Below are 27,460 nucleotides of genomic sequence, written 5' to 3'. Positions count from 1 at the left end.
GCGCGGCTCCTTGCGCGCTTCCTCCGCGGCGCGTGCGCCCTCGCCTCCTCCCGGCTCCCTTTTAAGCCCCGCCCAGCATGACGCGCGCCGTTCCTTTCGCCTCCCCGAGCGCTGGGTTTGCCTCTTGCTGCCGCCGCCCGCCCGCCCCCCACTCCCCACTCCGCCCGTGCCGGCTGGAGACGTCAGCTTGCAGCTTCCCTCTCCGCCCTCCCCCTTTGCCATTGCTGCATCGTCCTCCCCGCCTCCTTGCCAGGGAGGGAAGCAGCAGCAGCAGCAGCAGCAGCGTCGGCGAGCGAGCGAGTGTGCGCGTTGGGGGCGCGCGGGGCGGCTTATTCCCCTCGCTGTGTGCAACAGCCTCCGGTGGGTGCTGCCGCCTCTCGCCCCCACCTCCCTCCGCCCTAGAACCGGAGCCGCCGCCGCCGCCGCCGCCACCTCCCTCCTCCGCGCTTATTTCCCTTCCCTGCCCAGGCTCCTCTAAGGAAGGAGCTCTTACCCAACCAGCCGCGGGTGCGTCCCTGGCGTGTGTGCATTCTTCTGCCCTCCGCCTCCAAATCGCAACCTTATATAAATATATATCTATCTATCTCATATAATATATATATATATATATTGCTGTTCCCTCTCCAACCCTGCTTGGTGCCTCCACCGCCGAGGAGGAGGAGCGGCAGCAGCAGCAGCAGCGGCAACAACATGGCGAAAACCGAGCAGGTCCTGAGTCTGGAACCGCAGCACGAGCTGAAATTCAAAGGTAAGGAGGGAGCGGGGAGGGGGCGGCCGCCCATGCAGCAGCCATGCGACGCTTCCTCGCCTTCCCCCGCCTGTTTCTTCCCCCCCTTTTATTACTACTATTATTCATTTTCTGAAACAGAAAGGCAAGGTGGCTCCTCCGGCGGCGCGCTCTGCTGCAGCCGCTTTGCCAGAAAGGGCTCAGCTCCAGCGGCAGCCATTTTCCGGGGGCCGCCGGGGTTGGGCAGCGGCGGCGGCGGTGGCGCTCGGCTCGCAGGGCTTGCTGAAATGTCCTTCGTGGTCGAGGAAGGGACCCGCGCGCGGCGGGCGCGCCTTCGCCTCCCCGGGGTCCCCAGGGCGCCGGCCTCGCCCGGCTGCTGCTGCTGCGCAATCCTCCCTCGCTCGGGGCGCTGGGGATGCGAGAGGAGCCCTCGAAGCGTTTCTCTCCTTCGGGTGCAAAAGAAGGCGGAGAGAGGGGTGTTTTTCTTGTTGCATTTGCGCTTCCCCCCTGTGCTCGGGCCTGCTCGGGCCCTGGCCTCTCCTCCGCTTCGATCCCTGGATGCCCGGGGAAGAAAAACCTTGCCAGGCGCAGCGGCCTTTCAGAAGCGGGAGCAGCCAAGGGGGATCAGAATGGGATATCTTTGCCCACTTTTAAGGCTGTAGATGCTCCGCGGTGCAATGGGGGAGCATCTCTCGATCCTTGGTTTGGGCGGGGGCCTACGAATCCCTCGTTGACGGCGGCAATGACGGGGCTGATCTGCGTTTGCAGAAAGGCACAGAAGATCCGTCTCGGGAAACTTGACAGGCTCCCCGATTCTTACGAAAAGCAAACATTTGCAAACTTGTAAATGCAGTTGCGGTTGTTGCACAATCGCGCGCTGGTGGGGGTCGGGACAGTGAGGTCGGCTCCCCAGGGAAGCGTGTGCTGTGGATGTGAAGAAGCAGCAGCACAGCAGCAACAAATAACGCTTCATGACGTGTCACACTTGTAAGGTAGCTGGCTGGCGCTGGGTGCGTTGATCGGCCTGATCCCAATTATGTTCACTCGGAAATAAGTCCCATTGAGTTCAGTAGGAGTCAAGCAAGCATGCCTAACATTTGCAACAGATTAAGGGTTTAGGGCGCAATCCTGTGCATGCTTACTCAGAAGCCCCACTGTGGCCATTGAGTCCCAGGTGAGTCTGCGTGGGCATCTGTTGTCAATTGATGGTAGCTGAATGACAATTGGAATTTTTATTTTGCTGGGGTTGAGTCGCATTGCTTTTAACTGCCTGCGGCAACCTTACAGCTGCCTGAAAACTGCCTGAAAGTGTGGAACGGGTTTCACTTTGTGTGACAATAAATTCTAAGACCTTTGGCCCAGTGTGTAACAGTAAACGACTGACTCCTCCTTTTCCCCCTTTTGCATGTTAAGATAAAAACATCTGTTTTTGGAATCCTAACTAAAGTGAGGCCTTTTAATATGTGCCTCTGATTCAGGGTGTTATACCGGGTTTATACTTTAGAAATCAAACACTGATGTTTTCATGGACATGGCTGCTGGTAATACAATACGGTGAGATTACACAGCAGCAACGAGCAGACTTATTTATAAAGTGGATCAGAAACCTTTCTGCTTGCAGTGGTGTTGCTCCTGTTCCCAGACTCCACCTTTACTTAGGAGTAAGTCCTAAATAAGTGCATGCATGCTTATTTGGGACTAAGTCCAACTGAATTCAGTTGAACTTCTGAGTAAACGTACATACATGATGTTGCGGTTAGACATGTATTTGGAAATAGGTCGAATTGTTTTGTCTAATTGCCTCATGCACATACTTGGTCTCCTTGCAGGAAAAGAGTTGTCACTTTACTGAAAGCTGCAATTCAGTTATAAACATGTGGATGAAACATCAGCGGTACATATGCATGTCAGACAGCAGCCATTATAATATGTATCTGAGGAATATGAAAATGCTGGTTTAATTGTGGAGGCAAGTCCAGACTCAATCCTGCTTCATTAAACATGGCATGTCCATATAGGCACACTTGTGTGCGCACAGAACTAATGAATATGTGATGGAACTGTTGGTGTAAGGTGAGATTAAAAATAAACACACACTGAACTTGGAGATACCATCTTTCTATGACTCATTAGGCACTCAATTGAAGTAAATAAGGATCAGATCCTGAAGGCCATAGATCAGTGCTAGCATACCCAATAATTCTGGGTTAGAGCTTAATTTGTTCATGATCTCATGGCCGTCTCTAGTAAGACAACCACCCTAAATGATGATTAAGGCCTGTTTGAGTTGAGTGAAACTGGCAAAGGAACTCCAATCCCATGCTGTATCAACCCTTTTAATTATTACTTTGACCTTGGCAACAGAAATAAAATTTCCTGGGATGCTGAAAAACTGGGTTTTTTGTGTTGTTGTTTCTGGCACATTTATTTTCTACTATAGATATTTGCCCTGTTTGTCCCATGTAACTATAGATGGGCAGTTGATAGCACCTGTCATGTATTAGTACTGAGGAGCGATGCAGCAGAAATAAAGTGCAGCAGCCCCTATACTCAAATTGCTTCTTATATAGAGATATAGGCTTTCCCTAAGTTCTTAGCCCGCTTACTCTAAAGTAATCCCATTACTCTGCTGTTAATCAAGTAATGGACTGTGACTTTTATCTGTGCAGATACGCTGTAGAGAGGAATTCATACTTCGCTGACACTGTGTACAGTCATAGTGCCTTCTCATGTATTGACAGTACATTTTTTCTAATTTAGTTTAAGGCCTTGTTTTTAACTTTGGGTGGTATAAAAATGAAATAGGTGAGACCTCATACACTTCCATAATATGTAAGCTGTGTTCTCTGCTGGAAATAAACTGCTGTTTACTGGGGGTAAAAAAGAGTAAGCAAAAACATGTCATTACTGCAAGCAAAAGCACTCAACTCTGTAATATAGAAGAAGTAGTGAACATTATTACGCCATGCATATTTGTTTAGATTTGCACCCACACATTCAATTTTAAAAGGGTGGATTTAATCTGGCTTCTCTAAGTAAGAATGCTTAGGATTGCTGCATATCTTTGAGGCAGATGTCACCAGTGCTTCAGCAGGTACTTCTGTCCTAATTGCAAAACAGTGCAGTAAATAAATAATAAGAGGAGAAAAAGGGCTTGAGACTCCAAGGGAATGAGAGCTGGAAAAGTGATTCAGGTTTCCTAGGTGGCATCGCTAAATATATAGGTGCTTGGGTGGCCAACATGTCTTTACTCAAGTCTTGCTCAGGCAGGAATTAAGAATGCAGAAGACAGAATGAGGGTGCTCTGGGAGCTGTGAAGAGGCTTCTTACAGGGAGGAGAGTTTGCTAGAGCATATTACATTTTGCATGCATGTTCAATATTTGTCATCTTCAGGGAGAAACCTCTGCCTGAAACCCTGGGGATCTCCCAGTCATTGTAGACAGTACTAAACTTGATGGACTGGTGGCCTGATTCAGTGTAAGGAAGCCTCTTCTGTTCCTTCTCCTACAGGTTTGTAGACAGTCCCTGTTTTCCTCTTCGTAGCTGTAAGGTCAGAAGAAGTTGTGTTTTCAGAATCTCTTGGGGAGCCACTGGTTTCTGCATTGCAAGATGTTTTCTGAATGGCGGTGCAGTTATTGATGGACTCCAAAAAGTTTAATTCATAAACTGCTTAATACACACATATAAAAACCCTCTTCAGTGATTGGCACAAAATATAATTAAAATTCATATAATTGCAATAATCAAATAAAACTTTTTAAAAAACTGTAGGCCATAGACAAAAAGTGAACAGTGCACCAAAAGAAAAAAAATAAGTTCTACGAGTTAGGAATCGGAAGCCATGAAAGCTTGGGATAAACTTAAGTGACTTTAAGAAGCATTTAAAGCTGGCTACTGCCTTGGTTCACTTCTTGACCCACACAAGTGAGGGCATTCCAAAGTCTAGGTGCCACCAGAGAGAATATGGTCCTGTGCTTTCACCAAACAGCCTGCTGCAAACTTGTCTGCTTATGCCTGCGTTGCAGGCAGAGAGAAAAGCACAGCAAATACCATTGGAAGCCCTTGAACACACTTGAGGTTCTGGTTAATATACATTAGAAGTGAGCCAGAAGAGAAAACAAATATTGCCGTGGAGACTAGCAGTTATGTTAACGTAAGCAGGGTGAGTCTCTCTGGTGGTTCAAGTTGCTAGTTCCTTGGATAAGTACAGAGACCTGCTAAGTTGTTCCTTCTGCTTGTCCTGCTCCTGTGCTTTTTAGAAGCTCACATGCAGAAGTTAAAACAGGGGAAAGGTCTTCCTGACATGGAGGTAAAGTGAACAGCTGCGTCTGGTTCAAGGCTGAGTGACGTGTGGCCTTCCAGATGCAGTTGGACCACATCTATCCTTGACAAGGCAGCATAGACTTGCACATAGCTGTTTGCATGCCAGCCTTTGGCAGTGAATAATTGCTGCTGGATGATAATGTCACAGAATATTTTGTAAATTGGAAGATAATTGTCTTCCACCCTGTTGATAGGCAACTGGTAGGCAACCATTGTCAGCAGGTTGTAGAACAGCTGTTAGCTCTTATTGAAAATAAGTGCAGGCTGGTATTTCCAGAGCTGTGGTGAGGCTGTGATTTTCCTGTTTGGGCAGACTGGAGTGGTTATTACTTTGAGAACACCTGAGTTCCGGTTGTATGACTGAAGATTCCTGCCTCTTCTTTTCCTGGGTTGTAGGAGACATTGTATTCCAGGTGTGGCATGGAGCCTCATCCTTAGTTGTACATCCCCAAACTTCTTGTGTTACCTTTGCTTAATATGCAGTGTTCCTCATCAAAGAATAACGCACCATGTAGCAGTTCCAGGTTTACTAGTCTCTCATTCATCCTGAAAAACGGAGGAGGCAGGCTCTCCTGAGACATGTGTTCTTTATTGAAAATTGTCATGTTCTACCATAGTATGATGAGCTAGTTTGCCGAATGTTCCGTAAGTTCAGTGGGAGCACACTAACTTATTTCAATTGCACATGACTGACTGAAACCTGCATGATGGGAGGAGAGAGAGGAGAAAATTGGCACAGCCTTTGATCTTTTGGCATATCCTCTTCATCTTTCCTCCAAGTGGGTTTTCCCAAGTGGGTTTTTACTAGAATTGGAAAAAGCTTGGATTATGCAATTGTTTGCTATTTTTATTAGGACAGTTTATCATATGGCTGCTGATTCTCTTTGCTCCCTTCCGTTGAAATCACTGGCTAAATGTCTTTCTGCTTAATCAAGAGCAAGCATTAAGCTGTCGGATACCAAGACCTAAAGTTTATTCCATGCACGCAGTGGAGATGGAAGAATGTTAACTAGAAAAAACCCGGGAGATGATTCAGCAGGGATTGGAGCTTCTTTCTGCTAATTCTGATGTGCAACTATCAGAACAGCACCAGATCCTCTTCCTGTTCTTGTAGATGAAACATGCCCCAAATGGAATTAGACAGGCAATAAACAAAAATCTGTGGTGAAGCTATTTTAACCAGTTTTCTTTCCTGTTCATAAACAGGTTAGGACAGAGGTTCCCATGAGTTGTGACAGGAGATGATGGGAAGTGTAGCAGGAAGATTCAATAAAACATTTAAACATTTCAGTGTGGTATAGTATAGTATCAAAATATTTTTTTTATTTGGATATGGATGGATACCTTTTCGAAACCAAGCACTGCTGGGACTTGTTTCTTTTTGTTTTCCAATCTTATGTTTTCCAATCTTATCAATAAAAACATTCGGTGTGGCTGGAGCAAATCTTTATTCTGAAAGTGTGGCCCAGAGAGTTAGACCATTGGTCCGTTTAGCTCAGCATTGTTAAACTGTTTGGGCAGGATCTTTCCACGGTTTCAGAATGAGGGCTGTCTCAGCTGTACCTGGAACTGCTGTGGATGGTACCTGAGGTTTTCTGCATGCTGAACATGAATTTTCCATTACTTTCCAGCACTACTTCCTTTGAAATGCATCCTTTGTGCAGCTTTAGGTCAGATTTGCTTTTTGCTTTTCATTTAATGGCACAATCTTTTTCTACTGAGAGCATGTTCACTTCTATAGCTTGCTTAAGAGAGAGATTCTGGTGGGTTGTGGCTATAGAAGACTTAAATTTCTTGGGATTCTACAGTTGGCAGTGTCAATACTTGTGGAACACAAATACCTGTTTTGAGTGGAATATCCACTGTCTGGAGATTTAGCTGATTGCCTTCGAAAAGGGAGGGAAAGGACTTTAAACATTCAACCTGGGATTTTATATACCGTATTTTTCGCCCTATAGGACGCACTTTTCCCCCTCCAAAAATGAAGGGGAAATGTGTGTGCGTCCTATGGGGCGAATGCAGGCTTTCGCTGAAGCCTGGAGAGCGAGAGGGGTCGGTGCGCACCGACCCCTCTCACTCTCCAGGCTTCAGGAGAGCCCCACCGCCAGCCCCACAAACTCGGGGGACAGCGGGAGGCGCAGTGTGCCTTTCCCGCTGTCCCCCGACTTGGTTAGAAGGCTGGCGGAGGGGGGGGGGAGAAGCCTGCTCCTCCCCGTCGCCAGCCCCGCAAACTCGGAGGACAGCGGGAGAGGCGCAGCGCGCCCTTCCCGCTGTCCTCCGACTTGGTTAGAAGGCTGGCGGAGGGCTTCTCCCTCCTCCAGCCCCGCAAGCTCCCAGAGCGATGCCAAAGCTGTACGCAACTTCGGCATCGCTCTGGGTCCCGTTCTGGGGGCTGGGGGAGGGGGAAGCTCGGGCTTCCCCAGCCCCGTGCCTGGGGGGGGGATATTTTTTTTTTCTTTATTCCCCCCCCCCCAAAAAAAAATCTAGGTGCGTCCTATGGGCCGGTGCGTCCTATAGGGTGAAAAATACGGTATATATCTTGCCAACAGCCTTTTCTTTCCCAGATCAAGCATGGTGTTTCAGAAATAGCTTGAGGCTTAGCAGTGCTCCTTCCAAGCTATCGCTTGTCATTGAGTGGAGAACTGAAACGAGATCTAAAATTTTCTGCTTAGCAGAGAAAGTGAGCATGGCTCTTTCTACCTCCCATCAGTTTCACAAACCAAAGTGTCTACACTAGGGTTTCCCAGACTTGGGTCTCCAGTTGCTTTTGGACTACAATTCCCATCATCCCTGACTATGGGTTCTGCTAGCTAGGGATGATGGGAGTTTTAGTCCAAATAACAGCTGGAGACCCAAGTTTAGGAAACCCTTGACTAAACTTTCCTGGGTGAACGAAAATAAGCAGAGACTTTGAGTGTTGCATTTTTAGCAGGGTCGTCTAATCAGTAGTATTGGTTGGGTTTTTTAATCCTTCCCCCTGATGTTAAAGGTGAACCAACCATTGATGATGAGTTGGGGGGAATCCTGCACAAAGGATAAATGGGTGTACTATTCCTTCCACTTTATACCTTGAGGAATATCAAGTAGTAAAGCTTCTCCTGCTTCATAACACTTCAGGCCACAGATTGCATATTGGAACGCTCCTCCTGTGAATGTTGTAAGGCTGGGTCACCCTACCCATACCTGTGTTTAGAGAGTTTTTCGATGGGGAGGGCAGAGCATTCGAAATTCCTCCCTCACCCATAGCTCAAAGTATTACAGCCCCAGAAAAGCTATACCATTTGATTCTCCAGAATGTATAAAATGGCCCTCAGTCTGCTGGGTGTCAGGATATGTAGCAATTTAACTATAGATTAAGAGTAGTATTTGGCTACACCCAGCAATTAGTTAAAGATTAAGGGTAGTTTTTTACTAAGTCAGATTGAGTAGGCCCATTGAGCTCAATGAAGTTAGTTGGAGCTCTCTTGAGTCAATTGATTTAATGGGCTCTACTTTACTCTTAGGGGATGCGGGCAGCGCTGTGGGTTAAACCACAGAGCCTAGGACTTGCCGATCAGAAGGTCGGTGGTTTGAATCCCCGCGACGGGGTGAGCTCCCGTTGCTCGGTCCCAGCTCCTGCCAACCTAGCAGTTCGAAAGCACATCAAAGTGTAAGTAGATAAATAGGTACCGCTCCGGTAGGACGGTAAACGGCGTTTCTGTGCGCTGCTCTGGTTCACCAGAAGCGGCTTAGTCATGCTGGCCACATGACCCGGAAGCTGTACACTGGATCCCTCGGCCAGTAAAGCTAGATGAGCGCCGCAACCCCAGAGTCGGTCACGACTGGACCAAATGGTCAGTGGTCCCTTTACCTTTACCTTACTTTACTCTTAACACCCAGAATTCATCAACAGCCTTTAAGGAAGCTTGCAGCTCTGCTCATGGAACATGGACATGGTGCTTTACAAAGTATGAGAGCTCTGGTCCCTGCCCCAAGGAGCTAGCAATCTAGATTAGAGCAAGGTGGTGCTCTGCTGGTGTTCTTGGACTATGGCCTTGCTGGCTAGGACTAATGAAAGTCATAGTCCAACATCCTCTGCATTGCCCCACCATGGCCGGCTCTGATCTAGAAATTGACATAAGGCAGATAACAGAAAGGGGACAGAATTGCAGCCAAGGGTAAAAGGAGACTAGTACATTATTATTTCAGGTAACTTGCTTCTTTAACGACAACATCCGTTCAGCATGGCCATGTGATTCTGGAGTTGGCAGAGGCTCATGGGCCTTGTAGTCCAGAGCACTTAGCTTGCAGTAGGGTATTTCAGTTGCAGAATTCAGAAAATTGCAGTGTTCTGAAGAGGCCATTCTCTTTGATAAACTTAATTTTTAGGAGACCTTCTTGATGTGATTGCATTTTAGTAAATATGGTAGAGAGTGCATTATTGCAAAAAAGATTTTATAAAAGTCTAACAGAGTAAAACTTGCAGAAAATACAAGTGAAGCAGCTAGCTCTGATTTGTCATACAAAATTGTAAACGAATATGTAGCATTTGTGGCCGGGGTAACCCAGCCAGACGGGCAGGGTATAAATAATGAAATTATTAGCATTAGTATCTGGGTTTCAGAGGTGCTGGAAGAAATTCCCTTTAGGTTAGATCTACTGTTCTTCTCTTAAAATGATATGATTACTCATTTACATCAGTGTGCCAAAAAGGCTTTTGTGAAAGTTTTGGTTTATTATTTTTTAAGTAAGCGTCCATAACTATTTCTTGGGAGAATGGGGTTTATCAGAGTCTAATGCACAACCCTATTTTAGGTGTGCTTAGGGCAGCAGCCAGGGTACAGTTTCTGGTTTGACCTATGGCATGACTGCAGAATCGAACATTTTGAGATGCCTTTGATTTTGACCACAAAGAAATACAGCCAAGTGAAAGTTTTACGGCCTCCTTTGTAGATAATTTAGATTCATGTGACTGGGGACTTGTTAAGATTTGGTTGGCTTCTAACATAAAATTGCATGGCCATTTATTTGTATTTTATTTGTTTATAAAATATTTATATAGCTCCCATCTCATATATTTTTTATTATGTCACCTTCAGCTTTGCATCTATTGATCTGAATTTGGGCAGGTTTAATCTACCCAGGCTCGTTTGTCACTTAGGGTTCACATCTTTTGTTGCCTGGTGTGTTAAATGGTCACCAGCAGGGAATCCATGCAGCACAAACCTTACATTATACTCTGTAGCTTCTTCCCAAGCTGGGTGGGGTCTTTCTGATAATAGCGTGCAAACATTTTATGGGTGTTTACCCCCAATTTTCTGTTTGCGTGCTTCAGATTTTGCCTGCATATGACTGTGTTTGGGGCCACCCCCAAATCTGCCAGACCCAGAGAGTACTGTTTGGATGGGTGATTGGTTGGTTGGATAGATATAACATAATTGAAGAAGCAGTGTCTTCACAGACACGTCGAACATGGCTTGGCAACATCAAACAATAGTCTAATGTTAAAGCTGCAATGCTCTGGGGATGGGAGTGTTCAGCATTTTCCTTGTCCCTCTCTTTGGGTTGTGATCTGCTTACTTGACCATTTTAAATTGGGGTAGTTTTTTGCATTTTTGTCCTGAATGAAAGCAGGAAAGGGCTGAGAAGTCACTCCACCCATGGAGTGTGAATGTCTATAGAGTCTGTGTGTGGGATTCTTTGGCAAAGGAAAATCAGTAATTGGTTTTTGTCAGTTTTGGGGTGAGTAATGCTGTTTGAATTGATTCTGTCTGTGGCTGCGGGCAGGCTGTTGGGTGTGGGGCAGACACCAGATTTGTGCAACCCAAATAATGGCTCTGGGGGTAGGCTAACATGCAAACTGGTGGGAGATGGGCTGGAATCCGTAACTAGCTATGCTCCATGAACCATGCACTGGAGTGAGGACATTAGAATTATTAAAGATTTGGGATTTTAACAGCCCAGCTTAGTTCAGTGCAGAGGGGGTCATGTTTTTGTTGCTGTTGGTAAACAGTTGGGAATTAGAAACCCCATGTTTGTCTCCTGCAAACCATCCAGCAATCTGTCAGTACAGCATCCTGTAGAATTCTATCAGTTATATTTTATCTGCACAATCAGAATGAATTTCTGGAACAAAATTGCTTTTTCTGTGCAGCCTGAGAACAGGAGCAGTCACCATTAAGGAAAAGAGGTCGGAATAGGCCAATACATATGTGGATTGTCCCTGGATCAAGTGACTTTTCTTCTTTAAGTTCTCAAATTTCTTAACCTGGCTCAAAGTTGTCATCTGAACTATCCAGATGTTTAAGTGAGAATCAATCACAGTCATTCCATCATTTGAAAAATAAGACTTTAGAGCCTTCTTGCCCCAAAGTCGCAGCTAGACATTCTGTTTTGGCAACTGCAACCTTGGTTTTAGGAGCCATTTGGTGCCTAGGTTAGATATCTTGAGTTTCTAACTCTGCTTTTGCCCTCCCTGGTTCCACATCTTTGGGTAAAATGTCTAAATACCCAGTGAGTGCGGTTCATTTCCTCTGGAATCATCCTGTCGATTTCAGTGGTTGTGTTCCAAAACAAACAGTTCTGAATACTGCAACATCACTTGCTTCTCATTTAATTTGGCCGGGTCTAATACAAAGGTTTTGCGTAGAACGTGCTAGAACAGTCTTTGAGTGCCAAATGCCATGCCAGAAGCTTGTCTTCTAATGAGGCAATATGGAAAAAGTTGCAGTTTGTTCTATCACCAACTGCTTCTTCCTACCTGAGATTGACAAGAAACCTTCTGTTGCTTACCATGAATATTCAAAATCAAATATATATTGTCAGATAATGGGATTGCCACAGAAACGACAAAACGTTGAAGACATTTTTTGTCCATTAGCTTAATGTTTTTTAAAAGGCACAATTGTCTGCTTTGGGGAATTGAAGCTGTGTCATCCTTCAGAAATTAGATTGTGTAGCAGAATCTTAAGATTGGATTCAGACAACAGGTATGTCATACGGCTGATAAGTTCTGCTCAGTTGACAGAAGCCTTATTGTGTATGTGATGCACTCTCTGATAGTCACATCAAGTATTTCTTTTGTGCTATCACTTTGAGCCCCCTGATTTTTTCCTCAAACACACGCGGTTTGTGCAACAAGAATTTGCTGGAGAACTCTAGTGCCCCTGCCATAAATTAGACTTCGTTTTAAACTTCTTGGAAACAATTACACACTTAACAGCATGTTCCTGGTTGCAGTTCTGTTTTATTATGGGGAAGGCGGGAAAGCTGAAATTTGAATATCATAAAAACACTCTTCATAATTTCCAGCTTCTGCAGGGCTTGAAAGCCTAAGTAGGCCAGCTTTCCGAGCTCAGAGGATGTTTATAGCAACATCTTAAATGCTTTTCAAAGAGGTGTTTATGGTAGAAACAACAGTGTAGTTCTAGGTAGTTCTCCAGCTTTGTGAAAGGAAGAAGCTAGCGCCTAATTCTTGTCATTACTTGTGGATAGGCTTGGAAGCGTTCGGGACAATAGGTAGTGTGACAGCTTAGAAGCATGCAGTGGGATGAAATAACATTTCTAGTTATTGGAGGGAGGGCTTGAGTGCCCCATTTATAAAATATCATTGGCCTGGTGAATACATAAATTCTGCTTCAGCTGAATGTATGAAGATGCAGAAAGTTGCAGAATCAGGCTCTTAACAGTACAGTGGTACCTTGGTTTACAAACAGTCTGGTTTGCATACGTTTTGGATTACAACCCAAACCCTCCTCCTCCTCCTCCTCCTCCTCTTCTTCTTCTTTGGATTACGAACAATTTTATTTTATTTTATTTTATTTTATTTTATTTTATTTTATTTTATTTTATTTATTTTGGAGGCCCCATTGGCGAAAGTGCACCTTGGGTTACAACCTGTTTTGGTTTACAAACAGACCTCCGGAACAAATTATGGTTGTAAACCAAGGTACCACTGTATAGGGCTTGTTTCTTTTCTTGTAAGAGAGTTCAGCCATCTCTGATTGAATGTGCAGTCTCAATTATATTTTATGCACAACTCAAATCTGCCTTCCATAAGTATCATGTTGGAATGTAGACACCGACACCCTGTTTGCAAGTGTGTCAAACTTTCAAAGAGTGCACAAACAGTTTCTTAATCGTGAAGACATAACTCTATTTTATTAAAAATATTCATAAAAGATAACAAGTTAGTTTACAACAACAGCACTTAGAACCGTAAAATTTTGAAACTATATAAACAGTTAAAAACAGACACCTGTTAACTTTTTGGGAAATATATGTTCTTAATTGCCTGCATAAACCTTACATAATGGAAAAGTTTTCTTTTTTTTTAAATTAATTTTTATTAAAGTTTCCACAAAATTTTTATCAACACAAACAAAACATAAATACATAACAACAAAAAACATAAAACACATATAATTTTGAGTCTTAATTTCTTATACCTTACTTTCCCGACCTCCTCATACCTCCCCTTCCTGCATTCTCATGTCTATAATTATTTAACAAATCCCTCCCTTATTTCCAACTTAATTTTAATAACACTCATTTTCTTTTAACTTATCCATTACCGCTGTTAACCCCTAATTTTCTCATCCAGCATCAACCTAACATTCACTAATTTTTGCATATTTCTTTAGATAGTCCTTAAATTTTTTCCAATTCTCCTCCGCCGTCTCTCTTCCCTGGTCTCGGATTCTGCTCGTCATTTCTGCCAAACTCATGTAGTCTATCACCTCCATCTGCCATTCTTCCACGGTGGGTAGCTCTTGTGTCTTCCAGTACTTCGCGATGAGTATTCTTGCTGCTGTTGTAGCGTACATAAAAAATGTTCTATCTTTCTTTAACACCAATTGGCCGACTATGCCCAGGAGAATGGAAAAGTTTTCAGCAGGAGTTTAAAAGCTGGATTTTAATTTGGTTGTTGGCCAACTTGGGGTCCAGTGTTGGGACAGGAAGGTATATACGTTAATACAGTGGTGCCTCGCAAGACGAACGCCTCGCAAAATGAAAAACTCGCAAGACGAAATAGTTTTCCGTTTTTGAGTCGTTCCGCAAGACGAATTTTCCTATGGGCTTGCTTCGCAAGAAGAAAGCCCATAGGGAAATCTCCGGGGACCTCTTTTAAATGCTGGCGGGGGGAGCAAAGCCTTTCGCCCCCCCTCCGGCCTTCAGAAGAGGTCCAGGAAGGCCGACGGGGGCTGAAAGGCTTTGCTCCCCACCGCCAGCATTTTAAAAGCAGTCCGGGATAGTAGGGAAGCGCGCTGGACCTCTTCTGAGTCCTAGACCTCTTCTGAGGGCCGGCGGGGGGCAAAAGTCTTTGCTCCCCCCTGCCAGCCTTCCTGGGATAGCGGAGAAGCGCAGCGCGTTTCTCCGCTATCCCGGACGGCTTTTGAAGGCAGGCGGGGGGGAGCAAAGACTTTCGCCCACCGCCGGCCTTCAGAAGACCTCTGCTGTCCCGGGTGCTTTTAAAATGCTGGGGGTCGGCAGCGAAGGCTTTGCTGCTGCCCGCCAGCATTTTAAGATCGCCCCGGGACAGCGGAGAAGTCTCCGCTGTCCCGGGGGCTTTTAAAATGCTGGCGGTCAGCAGCAAAGCCCTCCTGTCCCCAGAGCTTGCGGGGCAGGAGGTGGGGAGAAGGGCTTTTCTTCCCACCGCTAGCCTTCAGAACAGTCTTCTGAAGGCTGGCGGTGGGAAGAAAAGCCCTTGTCCCCGCCCCCCAGCCTTCAGAAGAGGTCGGGGGACAGACTGTCCCCGGACCTGGTCTGAAGGCGGTTTCCATAGGAACGCATTGATTGATTTTCAATGCATTCCTATGGGAAACCGTGCTTTGCAAGACGAAAAACTCTCAAGAAGAAATAACTTTAGGAACGAATTAATTTCGTCTTAAGAGGCACCACTGTAGTAATATATGAAAAGCGAGCCTCATGCACTCTTAAGAAGTGACATCCTGGATATTAGACAGAGTTCCGACTTGCTCCCAGCAATAAACAACTATAGCCTAGGCCAGGGTTTCCTAAACCTGGGTGTCCAGCTGCTTTTGGACTACAATTCCCACCATCCCTGACCATTGGTCCTGCTAGCTAGGGATGATGGGAGTTGTAGTCCAAAAAAGATCTGGAGACCCAAGTTTGGGAAACCCTGATCTGGGTTGTCCAACACAAAACTAGATTGTGGGCCCTTCTCTGCCATCTACCCACCTTGCCTTGCATGCTTGGCTAATGAAGCCCCTCGTTCCAAAGGGGAGGAAGTATCTTAATGCAAGCCGCCACCGTAGATTTCACTAATACGAATTGCAGCTTGCCTGAATACCTACCATTCATTCAGAGGTGGTAGTATGCACTTAATGGGGAACTGTTGAAACTTGTAACCTCATTTGGTTAAAGCTTCTAATGGTGCTACAACTAGCAGAAAATCTTGGTGACAGTATTGCTTGATCCACTGCTGGGCAGCCATTTTCTGGGCTGCATATCTGGTTGTGTTACCTTTTCACCGCCAGTTCTCATGTCTCGGGGTGCCGTGATCTGGGCTTTTTGTGCCTCCCATGCCTCAAGCTGGCTGTCCATGCCTTAGCGCAGGGAACCATCTAACAAACACGCCTGCATCAGCAGTAAAGTGTTAAGAATCCTCAAGCCCAAGTAGCAGTGCAAAGTCTTCTTTTGCATTCTGAAAGTGCAGCTCATAGGGGCTTAATAAAATTACCCGGATGCCCGTCTGCAGTTGGCTCCTGTGTAGATAATGTTAGTAGATCACTTTGAAGTCCTAGCTGGGATGGCTTATTCTATACAGCATAATACTCTTAATCTCGGGGGTTTGAGCCCCATGTTGGGCAAAAGATCCCTGCATGGATGAAAACAACCTTTCCTAGTTTCTGCCCAAGATGGTACTGTCCTATTTGCTATCTCAGCTTTGTACTGGGAATGGTCAATGAGCAGTCAGAGAATCCAGCAAACAGAAACCTCCTTTCTTCTGCTTTTCCTGCTTCTGCACAGGGCTGTCCTTTGAGTGCTCGTGCCAGATAAAAGTTGTAAGCACAACCAGAACTGTTAAAATCATTGTACTGAACAATGCCCCGCCCCCTTGTTCAGAGAGAATAGCACAATATATGCCTGTAACTGTCCTTCTGTTCTCTGCTTATTCTCTTACCCTGAGCCTTGAAATTTTTTCCTATGTTCTCCACTCGTGTTGGGTTGTCACAGGTTCAAGTGTAAATCTTGCAAACTTAAGAGGAAAAGCCTTGTTGGTTCCTATGAAAACAAGGAACATCAAATCATTTAAAGTACTGCTTTATAGCTGGGGGGGGGGCAGGCCTTGCTAGTTTGCTCTGTTGCATAGAAAAGATTGGGGGAATGGCCTTTGTCAATCCTCCATTCTTGGCAACCTTAAACTACAGTTCCCAGGGTTCTTTGGAGAAAGTCATCTACAGCGGTACCTCGGGTTACATACGCTTCAGGTTACAGACTCCGCTAACCCAGAAATAGTACCTCGGGTTAAGAACTTTGCTTCAGGATGAGAACAGAAGTCGTGCTCCGGCGGCGTGGCGGCAGCGGGAGGCCCCATTAGCTAAAGTGGTGCTTCAGGTTAAGAACAGTTTCAGGTTAAGAACGGACCTCCGGAACTAATTAAGTACTTAACCCGAGGTACCACTGTATTTTAAATGTATGGTGTGCATACAGACTGAGTGTCTCCAAAGCCTTTTGTGACCACACCCCATATGTCTGTGCATGCAGGAGAACTCTGGACGGGTTGAGTCTTCCCAGAATGGTGATAAACACCCATCATTCTTCCCCCGCCTGCAAATAAATAAATCAATAAGTAAAATGCAATGAACAGAGAAGCAGACAAGTTTGGGTGAAAGAGTTGTGAAATAAATAAAATAAAAATCCTCAAAATAAAATAACTATAACTGTGCAATGGGTTTAGATCAGTCCGAGTGGTGCAGATGACTGTCTTGTTTTGCCATGTTCTTCAGCACATGACATACTCCAATGATGGCCTCCGTCGTTTTTGTTAAAAGTAGGTCTCTGGTGTAAAAAGGTTGACACTCCTTCTTTAGCTGAATGTGAGGAAAGGCTTGGAAGTTCCTCTAGGCCGGAGCTTTCCAAACTGCGTCACGACACGTTAGCGTGTCAGCGTGTTGCACAAATGCTCCCCATGCTCCTCCCGGGGCTGGAAAGGGGTTAGTTTAACTTCCGGTCTGCTAGTAAAACTGAATTACTGTGTCACAAAACGATGCAGAACTGAATTACTGCGTCGCGAAATGGTGCATGTTTCAAAAAGTGTGTCACCAACATGAAAAGTTTGGAAAGCTCTGCTCTAGGCCAATGTTTCCCCAACTTGGGTCTCCAGCTGCTTTTGGACTACAGTTTCCATCATCCATGACCCACTTGTCTTGCTAGCTAGGGATGATGGGAGTTGTAGTCCAACAACAATTGGAGACCTAAGTTTGGGAAACACTGGCCAGGTTAAAAGCCAGTTGTACAACATTGTACACACAGGAATTGGTGACAGGTGAGGCAGTTGCCACAGTGATGAGTGCAAAGAGCTTCCATGAGATGGCATGCTTGAATGCCTCTCTCTTTTTATGGATGAGGAGCTGTTTTAGTAAAGCCAGCAGTACATACCCTCCAGCCTAGAACATGCTACACAACTATGAAGTAGACAATGGTAACGTTGGGCCCATTGCTGCCTGGCTAATGGAGATAGAGCCGTACATATCTGACAATAACTTTATACTTAAGTGGTCCAGTGCACTTGATGTGTTTGAAAGATTTTACCACATCAGACTGGTAAGTACAGTGGTGCCCCGCAAGACGAATGCCTCGCAAGACGAAAAACCCGCTAGACGAAAGGGTTTTCCGTTTTTCGAGGCGCTTCGCAAGACGAATTTCCCTATGGACTTGTTTCGCAAGACGAAAACGTCTTGCGAGTCTTGCGATTTTTTTCGCTCCCCCCCCCCCTTTTTCTAAGCCGCTAAGCCGCTAATAGGGTTGCTTCGCAAGACGAAGAGACTCGCGGAACGGATTCTTTTCGTCTTGTGAGGCACCACTGTATGAATTTGCCTGGTTGCTGCAATTGAGTACGAATCCAGTGACGGATGAGGGAATCTTTTCTAAACAATATATTCCTTCGCTCTCCAAAAAGGTTTAAAGGTGCTGCCAAGGGAGAAGACCTTTTCAGCTGTTGCCCCCTCCCCAATGTTTGGAATGCTCTCCCTAGGGAAGTCTGCCTTGCACCAACTCATATATATTGATTTCAGTGCCAGGCAAAAAACATTTTGTATCACCAGACCTCTTATATTGGCTGCTTCTTTGTGTGAAGTTAGTTTTAAAGATTAAGTTTGTGGTGCTTGTAGGGAGTGGGTAGGTGTTACATATGAACTGTGGCACATTTGTGTGTGTGTGTGTGTGTGTGTGTGTGTGTGTGTGTGTGTGTGTGTGTTCGCCAGAGCTGAGCGCCTTACTGCAAGTTGCATTTGAATCCCGAGTGTCTTGCATTTGAAAGGTGGTTACCTTATATTGTACATCGACTTGTGATTAATACTTAATAAATAATATTGCAAAGGGCAGGGATTTGGTGGGTTCACGGCCATTTCTTCCTCAACCTGGTGCCCTCTGGGTAGGAACGCGGGTGGCACTGTGGCCTAAGCCACTGAGCCTCTTGGACTTGCTGATCGAAAGGTCGGCAGTTCAAATCCCCGCGATGGAGTGAGCTCCCGTTGCTCTGTCCCAGCTTCTGCCAACCTAGCAGTTCGAAAGCATGCCAGTGCAAGTAGATAAATAGGTACCAATGCAGTGGGAAGGTAAACGGCGTTTCCGTGTGTTCTGGCACTTGTCACGGTCCTCCATGCGCCAGTAGCTGTTTAGTCATGCTGGCCATATGACTCGGGAAAGCTGTCTGTGGACAAACGCTGGCTCCTTTGGCCTGAAAGCAAGATGAGCGCCACAACCCCATGGTCGCCTTTGACTGGACTTAACCGTCCAGGGGTCCTTTACCTTACCTTTTACCTTTTACCTTTACCTTTGCCCTCTGGGTGTTTGGACTACAACGCCCATCAGTACCTGGCATCAAAACTGCACAGGTTGAAACAAATGGGAGTTGTAGTCTAAAACATCTGATGGGTACCAAGGTCAGAAAAGCTGCTCCGCATTTTTTTGCAAGTCTGTGTTACATAGGGGGGTGGGTGTCCCAGCCTGTTCATCTAGGCCTTGAGATCTCTCTTACACCTTAAACACTGAGAGACTACACAATTCTGCTCTAACTCTTACACATACATACAGTTCATATCCTGTGAACAAATAGGACAGCCCAGTTATGGAATCCAAAACGTTAATCCTTTTTTTCAAAACAAAACAATACCCAAAACAGATGTTTGTTTGAAACCGAAACCTAAGCAAGGAAGACTTTTGAAACTTGTGCATACTTTGCTGTGTGGGTGGCTATTTTTGTTTGTGTTGCAGAGTTGTTAGAGTCCCACTCGGCTGTGTTGCTGGTCCAAAATGCACCAAACAATAACGTACCAGATAAATTATATTGGGAGATTGTCATTTTGAGTTGCACACGACAGTTTCCTAGGAGTGTTTGCTTCCGCCTCGGTGACAGGTGAGGCATCTCATCACCTTCGCGTTATCTCCCTAAAGTGCTTTTGCCAAATAACCAGCAGCCCCCTAAGGCAGAGATCGGCAGAAGACACACCAGGATCTGCTGGTAAATTTCTGAATGATTTGCAGTAAATTCCCAGGTGTTTTTGAGCCTCATATTTTTATTTTCCAGAAATGGAAATAACTATGAAATGCTTCTAAGTAATGTTACCAAAATCTGAAGTAGGGGCAGGATGGAGCGATTGGGAGCGGAAGTTTGAGTGAAAAGATGGTGAGCCCAGTTCTGGTACTAAAACCAACTTTTGAGGCTGTGCTAAGGCAGGATATGTTCCTTACTTCTGTGTCTCCCCTATTTTCTGCATCTGCCTTTGGTTGGTGGGTAGGGACACGGGTGGCTCCGTGGTCTAAAACCACTGAGCCTCTTGGGCTTGCCGACCAGAAGGTCGGCAGTTCAATTCCCCGCGACGGGGTGAGCTTCTATTGCTCTGTCCCAGCTCCTGCCAGCCTAGCAGTTCAAAAGCATGCCAAAAAGTGCAAGTAGATAAATAGGTACCGCTCCGGCAGGAAGGTAAACGGCATTTCTGTGTGCTGCTCTGGTTTCTATGTAGTGTTGCACCAGAAGCTGGCCACATGACCTGGAAAAACTGTCTGTGGACAAACGCCGGCTCCCTCAGCCGATAAAGTGAGATGAGCACTGCAACCCCAGAGTCGTCTGTGACTGGAGTCCACTGTCAGGGGTCTCTTACCTTTACCTTGGTTGGTGGACCTATGAGTTTTAATGCAAACAACATAGATTCTCTTTGAAGTCTGCCCACTCCTGCTCCAAGGAATTTTGAGCTTACAAAACTTGTTTGTTCTTTCGGTATGTAGGGAAAAAGTCCATTGGAGTTTCCATTGTGCTCTTCCAAAGGAAAGTCTTAACTGGGGGAGAGGGCAGCGCTGGGTGGGAAGCTTTGCTACCAAGCAGAGGCTGTGCATCTAGTGGACTTAAGTGGAACAGGATTAATCAATCCAGAGTAAATAAACTGCAGAACAATGCACAGCGTTTCAAGTTTGGCATTTTAATCAAGTTCAGTTTGTGTTTTTTTATGTTTCCCCTTTCCGGTTTGAATGTAGAAATTGTGGCTTAAGTTTTTAATTACGGTTCTGTCCTATACAGTGTTTCCTTTTGTTTAACTGGAAAGAACTCTCTTCGATGAATCACTGTCCTTTCTCTTTTTTCCCCCTTTTGCAATACAATTCCTGTGTTCTAAGTGAAAGTGGTTCAGCATTTCCCCATGTAGTCCTCCGGTGTAGCTCAACCTTCTCCAGCCTGATTCCCTTTCAGTTGTTTCGGACTACAAGTCCCATCAGCCTCAGTCAGCATGAATGTTGGAGAAGACTGGTGTAGCTGCATGGCTTGTAGAGTGGATGATGGGCCATATGTTGAGACAAAACCTGGTTAATGTACTATCTGGCATGGCAGACCCTTAGCCCTTCTCATTATGCAGCTTTTGTGCTCAAGAGCTGTGTGGTGAGCCATGATCTGATCCACATAGACTTAGGTGGGTGTAGAATCTGCATGTTGCTTTGAAATATGCCTGGCAACTAGAATGTATGAAATTTTAAGTTGGTGGCAGATGATAAAGGTAGAGGCAGACTACCATTCTCTCTTTGCAATTTTAAGCTTTCCATATTTCGAATGAACGTTTCCCAACAAGGGACTTGCAGAAATTGTTACTTTGCATATCCTCCTGGCTTCCCATTTTACAACGTTCTTAGGATAAGATTATGCTGACGCTGGCTTAATTACATGCGTCTCCAGAGATGCAAGACGAAGGTGAAAAGTTGTCACACACAGCTTTAGAGATGCTAAATGATGGCATGTGTGTGCATAGAATCAGAATTGGAAGAGACCCCGAGGGTCATCTAGTCCAACCCCCTGCAATACAGGAATCCATCCCGCAGCTGCCCCCCGGATGGGCTCGAAACACCAAGCCAGGCGCACTGACCCATTGCACCAAAGAGCCCTGCATAAACGTGAGTTTCATTACCCCTCCCCACAATCCCTGCTCATTTTCTCTAGTTTAAAAACCATGGATGCAAAGCCTGTGCTGGCTAGATTGATGACTATATGGAAACTGACATATTAACTGGTAGAAATGAGAGCAAAAGGGTGCCTCTTCTCTACATGCAGTCGCAGTTCCATCATGCATACCGTATTTTTCGCCCTATAGGACGCACTTTTTCCCCTCCAAAAATGAAGGGGAAATGTGTGCGCGTCCTATGGGGCGAATGCAGGCTTTCGCTGAAGCCTGGAGAGCGAGAGGGGTCAGTGAGTACCGACCCCTCTCTCTCTCCAGGCTTCAGGAAGCTATCCGCAAGCCTTGCAAGCCCGGCGGGAGGTCCCGCGGGCTCGCAAGGCTTGCGGGCAGCAGCCTGCAGCCCAAAAGCTCGGGACAGCGGGGAGGCGGAGTGCCGCCACCCCGCTATTTCCCGACCTGATCTGGAGGCTGGCGGGGGGGAGAAGCAAGCTTGCTCCCCCCCCCGCCAGCCCCACAAGCTCGGGGGATAGCGGGGAGGCGGAGCGCCGCCACCCCGCTATTCCCCGACCTGATCTGGGGGCTGGCGGGGGGAGAAGCAAGCTTGCTTCCCCCCCCCCCGCCAGCCCCACAAGCTCGGGGGACAGCGGGGCAAGCCGCTGCCCCACGGAGGCTAGAGAGGCTGTCCCTGAAGGCAGAAGAGGGAGACGGAGCGCTCTGTCTCCCTCTTCTAGCTTGGGGAAGGCTGCGCAAACCTGGGGGGGAAATAAATTTTTTCCCCTTGATTTCCCCCCCCCCCAAAAAAAACTAGGTGCGTCCTATGGGCCGGTGCGTCCTATAGGGCGAAAAATACGGTATATATCCTCCCTGCAGCACATTGCAGGAAATTACAAGGAAGGGCCAAAGGCAGTTGCAGGTGCAAAAACAAACAAACTCCCGTGTGTATTCCTGGGGTGCTGTCCTACAGTCTGTACCAGCCTTTTCCAGCCTAGTGATTTGGACTACAACTTCCATGAGCCTCAACCAGCACACAAGAGGGCATCAGTTCATGAAAGGCTGATCTTTAGCAAGACAATCCAACGGTAAGGCAGGTTGGGTGGAATCCAAAATAGCACTAAGTGAACATTTAACCAGCGCGACAATACCTACTTGTGCTACTAGTCTCCACCTCTCTCTTCCCCCTGCATGGGATTCCCCATACTCCCTGGAAAAGACTTGGGGAAGGTGCCAGCTGTGTTGAAGGGGGAGGCCTGTTGTGCAAGAGGAAATCCTTGTACAGTTGGGACACAGTACTTGAATACCACCCATTGGCTAGAATTACAGCAGAGGTATATAATGTGGCTTCTTATTTTTAATGCATGTTGCATTAAGTACTGTCTGTCTGTATTGATGTGTTAGCTTGCTCCTTTGTTTTAAAATACAGAAAGTGCCTCACTTAAAATACCAAAGCATTTAGCTACGGATTCTGTGCCGACTTCCTGTCGTTGGTGGTGATTTTAAAAAAGATTGCTTTAGTGCTGTTGTCAGTAGAGGTAGTCCAGAGTAGTGGCTTTCAAGCTTGGCGGACATTGACTCATCTGCCACAAAGCCCCCTTGTAAGAGTGTGCAAGGTCTCAACTCAAAACAAATTCCTTCCAGTAGCACCTTAAAGACCAACTAAGTCAGTTCTTGGTATGAGCTTTCGTGTGCATGCACACTTCTTCAGATACAAGGTCTCAACTGTTTGGGCTGTGTGGCTGGCGTTGAACTTTTAGAATAGACATAATGTTCTTTAGCCATAGTTCCTTTAGCACACATTTTACTTGAAAATATATGCAGTTCTGTAATGCCACTGCACAAAGTGGTTAGTTTAGATTGATGCGCCGCTGGTATATTAAGTACAAAATGAACTGTGGCAAACTTGGAAATTATGCAGTATTCTATGTTCTTTTTGGGAGGAATTGTTCGCCGGCTTCTGGGCTGCTAACTATTGTAGTCTGTAAAATTTCTCAGAACAATATAATAGGGTGTGAATTTGTGAATATGTCCTTTTGCTCTCTTGATCAAAGCGTAGCTGATAGCCAGGTCCCCACCCCCCCACCCCAAAATTCCATTCTGATCTTCTCATTATTAACTTTTAGTGCATTGTGTTCGTTTTAGTTTCCCCTGCAGTTTGTTAAAGGTGCTGATGATTGTTACGAGACCCTTGTTCCACCTCACCATTTTCAGAGAGGTTTGACAACCAGTCTGTCTTCCCAAGGAACTCTGGGAATTGTAGGTCTGAGAGAGGAATCTGAGAACAACTCTCAGCACCCCTTTTATCAAGCTACAGTTCCCAGGATTCTTTGCAGTGGGCGAGCCATGGCTTTTTAAATCCCTCCTGCTAAACAAGTTTTCTAGAATGAGTCTGGGCCTTCAGATAAAGGATGCATAGAGCCGCATTATTTTCTCCTGGAGAAACATAACATATTTTTGTTTAGACTTGGATTTGTGTGTGGTTGTGCTTTACCTATTCCTGTTTGGAAGGAAGGCTGCACTGTGCAGTTTGATTTTCGTTGCTAGGTAAGAATTGATGGCATCCACACTGCAGACTAAAAACTGGCTTCCACTTATTGACCACGGTTTATTTAGCATAACACACAGATCGGTCCACTGTGTCCAATAACATCTGATTAAAAGTCCAGAGGATTATGATGCACATTAAATATACACTTACAGCCACTATTTATACCATTCTCTTATGGGTGGAACAGTTCTAATTTTGTTTATAGTTGTGTATTATTGAAACCCACTTTAGGACCTTATGGTGAAGTCAGGATAATTTTTTTATTAATACAATAAATTACTGCAAAGAAAATAGTTGTTAAGACTGACCTGTCTTGCCTAGCTTGCCGTCAGTCCTGCAGATTAAAGAACACAAGACTTCGTCTTGCTGGGTGAGACTAAAAATAAACCCACTTGGCCATATGTTTTTGGGAACCGCACAAACAAGTCAAGAAGGCAGCAGCTCTCATCTAATCTCAGCATCTAGCCTTAAACCATATGAAACTAGTGACTGTTTCCACATATTGTGGTAATGAGTTCCATAAGTCAATTGACCCGATTCTTAAGCAAATCGCCTCCCCTAACTTCAGATATTACGGGGGGGGGGGATACCAGCTGTTTCCATGCTGCTCATAATTTTATAAACCTCTGCCATGTGCCTACTTGGAGCTTTTTGAAAGGAAAGGAAGAATGCTCCATTTTGTTTTCTTCCTAGGGAATCTATTAACCACTTGCAGAAAGCATATCTGCGAGTATGCTGTTGCTTCTTAATAAACCTTTTAGTGGCCAATCTTGATCAAAATTCTGCAATGTTAGGGAAAATAATGAGGGTTTTTTTGTGTTGCTTTGGTTTTTTTACAGTACAGTGGTACCTTGGGTTACATACGCTTCAGATTACAGACTCTGCTAACCCAGAAATAGTACTTCAGGTTAAGAACTTTGCTTCAGGATAAGAACAGAAATCAGGCTCCGGCGGCAGCGGGAGGCCCCATTAGCTAAAGTGGTGCTTCAGGTTAAGAACAGTTTCAGGTTAAGAACGGACCTCCAGAACAAATTAAGTACTTAACCCGAGGTAACACTGTACGTAAGATGAACTTGTGGTGGTCTGGTGCAAATTTTGTGCATCTTCTCATAAAGAAGCACAAAAATGAAATAAAATAAACCAAAACAGTTCTAGGCTAGAAGGGAACTCATAAAAATCTAAACTGCAGTCAGAAGTCATACCTGAAATTTTATCCTCTGGCAGCTTCCTTCAGCTATTGACCAGAGAAGTAATTAACTCCTGACCTTTCATATCTGCCCATAATAGCAACATCCCATTTAGAAACTTGGAGAATCTGCAAGCTGAGTTATAATATAGTTTACTAGGGGGCTATTTATAACTGGTGCTAACAAGGATTTGCATGCCCTGCTATTTAAAGTTGGGAACCTCATACGTCTAAACACCGCTCTAGAAAACATTTGCCGGAGCAGTACACAAATGGAATCAAGTGCTGGTGTTGCACAGTAAAGAGCAAGGGTTGTGAGCCAGGAAGTTATGGGGCCAGAGGTCAGCTTAGCTATTAATTCGCTGGGGTGGCAGCTAGACATCGCCTGTGCCCTGGCCTCATCCCCATTTTACAGTTCGGGAGGGGGTCAGCAACTGGGGGCCTGCAACAAAATACTGTGCTGCAGAGTGTTTTGGTACAGGTTCAGGTCAATCAATTCCACCCTCTCCCCACCACGTCCCTGGTTTCCTCCAACCATTATTCTATACCACATATTGCATGCTCAGTCCTTTCTAGTCTATTTGGCCCTCCTCCCCTGCTGTAGGGTTTTTTCTTTCTTTTAAAAAAATAGCTCTGCAAATGTTGGATCGTGCAGACCTTTGTGCTATTTTGGCAACCTAAGTAGTGCCACACACGGTCTGAACCACAAAAATAGAAGGAATGATAACTTGGCTTGCCTCTTGTGTGTCTGTCATGGGGTCCCAGCACACAGGAGGAGGCAGTGTTAGAAGCTCAGATTTATAAGCTCCTTTAACCAGGGTTGCAGCCTCCAAAACGGAATGCCTAGTTGCCATTTTTGGGCCAGACGGTTTGAAAGTCTTTTTTGTTGTTGTTTGTTTCCTGAAATTCATTCTGATTGTGCTAGTTGTTGTTGTTTAGTCGTGTCCGACTCTTCGTGACCCCATGGACCAGAGCATGCTAGGCCCTCCTGTCTTCCATTGCCTCCTGCAGTTTGGTCAAACTCATGCTGGTAGCTTCGAGAACACTGTCCAACCATCTCATCCTCTGCCGTCCCCTTCTCCTTGTGCCCTCCATCTTTCCCAACATCAGGGTCTTTTCCAGGGAGTCTTCTCTTCTCATGAGGTGGCCAAAGTATTGGAGCCTCAGCTTCAGGATCTGTCCTTCCAGTGAGCACTCAGGGCTGATTTCCTTCAGAATGGATAGGTTGAATCTTCTTGCAGTCCATGGGGCTCTCAAGATTTTCCCCAGCACAAGAATTCAAAAGCATCAATTCTTCGGCGATCAGCCTTCTTTATGGTCCAGCTCTCACTTCCATACATCACTACTGGGAAAACCATCGCTTTAACTATACAGACCTTTGTTGGCAAGGTGATGTCTTTACTTTTTAAGATGCTGTCTAGGTTTGTCATTGCTTTTCTCCCAAGAAGCAGGCGTCTCTTAATTTCATGACTGCTGTCACCATCTGCAGTGATCATGGAGCCCAAGAAAGTAAAATCTCTCACTGCTGGTAAAACATAACAAATAGAATTCTACAAGGAAGTGTTGCTAGGGTGTGAAAATGGTCAAGATCCATAGACCTCCAGATGGTGGAGATGTCAGGCGCCATCGTGGAGTTTGGGCACCTTCACTTGGTCGCAGGTAGGCGATAGCCAGGTTCAAAATGTTATTGGCACCTGGCTAATTTCGAACTCTGAGCTCAAGCCTCCTGGTAGGTGCACACATCTGTAGGAATAGAAAAGCCCAAGGTACTTTCTGAAATATTTGGAAAACGTTTTGACGTGTCCTTTTTTTCGTCCCGCAGGCCCATTCACAGACGTCGTCACCACGAACCTGAAACTTGGCAACCCTACAGACAGAAATGTGTGCTTCAAGGTGAAGACCACAGCACCACGCAGATACTGCGTAAGACCCAACAGTGGGATTATAGATGCAGGAACGTCAATTAATGTGTCTGGTAAGTTATTCTGACATAACAGCCCCAACATTGCAATGAGCACGGTGATCTCTTATTTTAAGAACCCCATTTCCATTTCCCCAGGTGTGCTTGCTTTAGCCT

At 45.6% G+C, this 27,460-nt stretch overlaps 1 protein-coding gene across 1 annotated transcript in view; it reads left to right on the top strand.

Moving 5' to 3' along the window:
- Window positions 1–581: 581 nt before the first annotated feature.
- The window catches only part of VAPB (VAMP associated protein B and C), a 46,863-nt gene continuing 19,984 nt past the window's right edge, over window positions 582–27,460 (top strand). The window contains exons 1-2 of the mRNA XM_081868109.1: window positions 582–748; window positions 27,206–27,358. Coding sequence (XP_081724235.1) covers window positions 691–748; window positions 27,206–27,358 — 211 coding nt within the window. The 5' untranslated portion in view covers window positions 582–690. The remainder of the gene's footprint in view (window positions 749–27,205; window positions 27,359–27,460) is intronic.

The sequence above is a fragment of the Podarcis erhardii genome, assembly GCF_964252035.2.
Source record: "Podarcis erhardii genome assembly, chromosome: 6".
In the NCBI taxonomy this organism is placed as follows: domain Eukaryota; kingdom Metazoa; phylum Chordata; class Lepidosauria; order Squamata; family Lacertidae; genus Podarcis; species Podarcis erhardii.
This window is presented reverse-complemented; position numbering and strand designations above follow the sequence as displayed.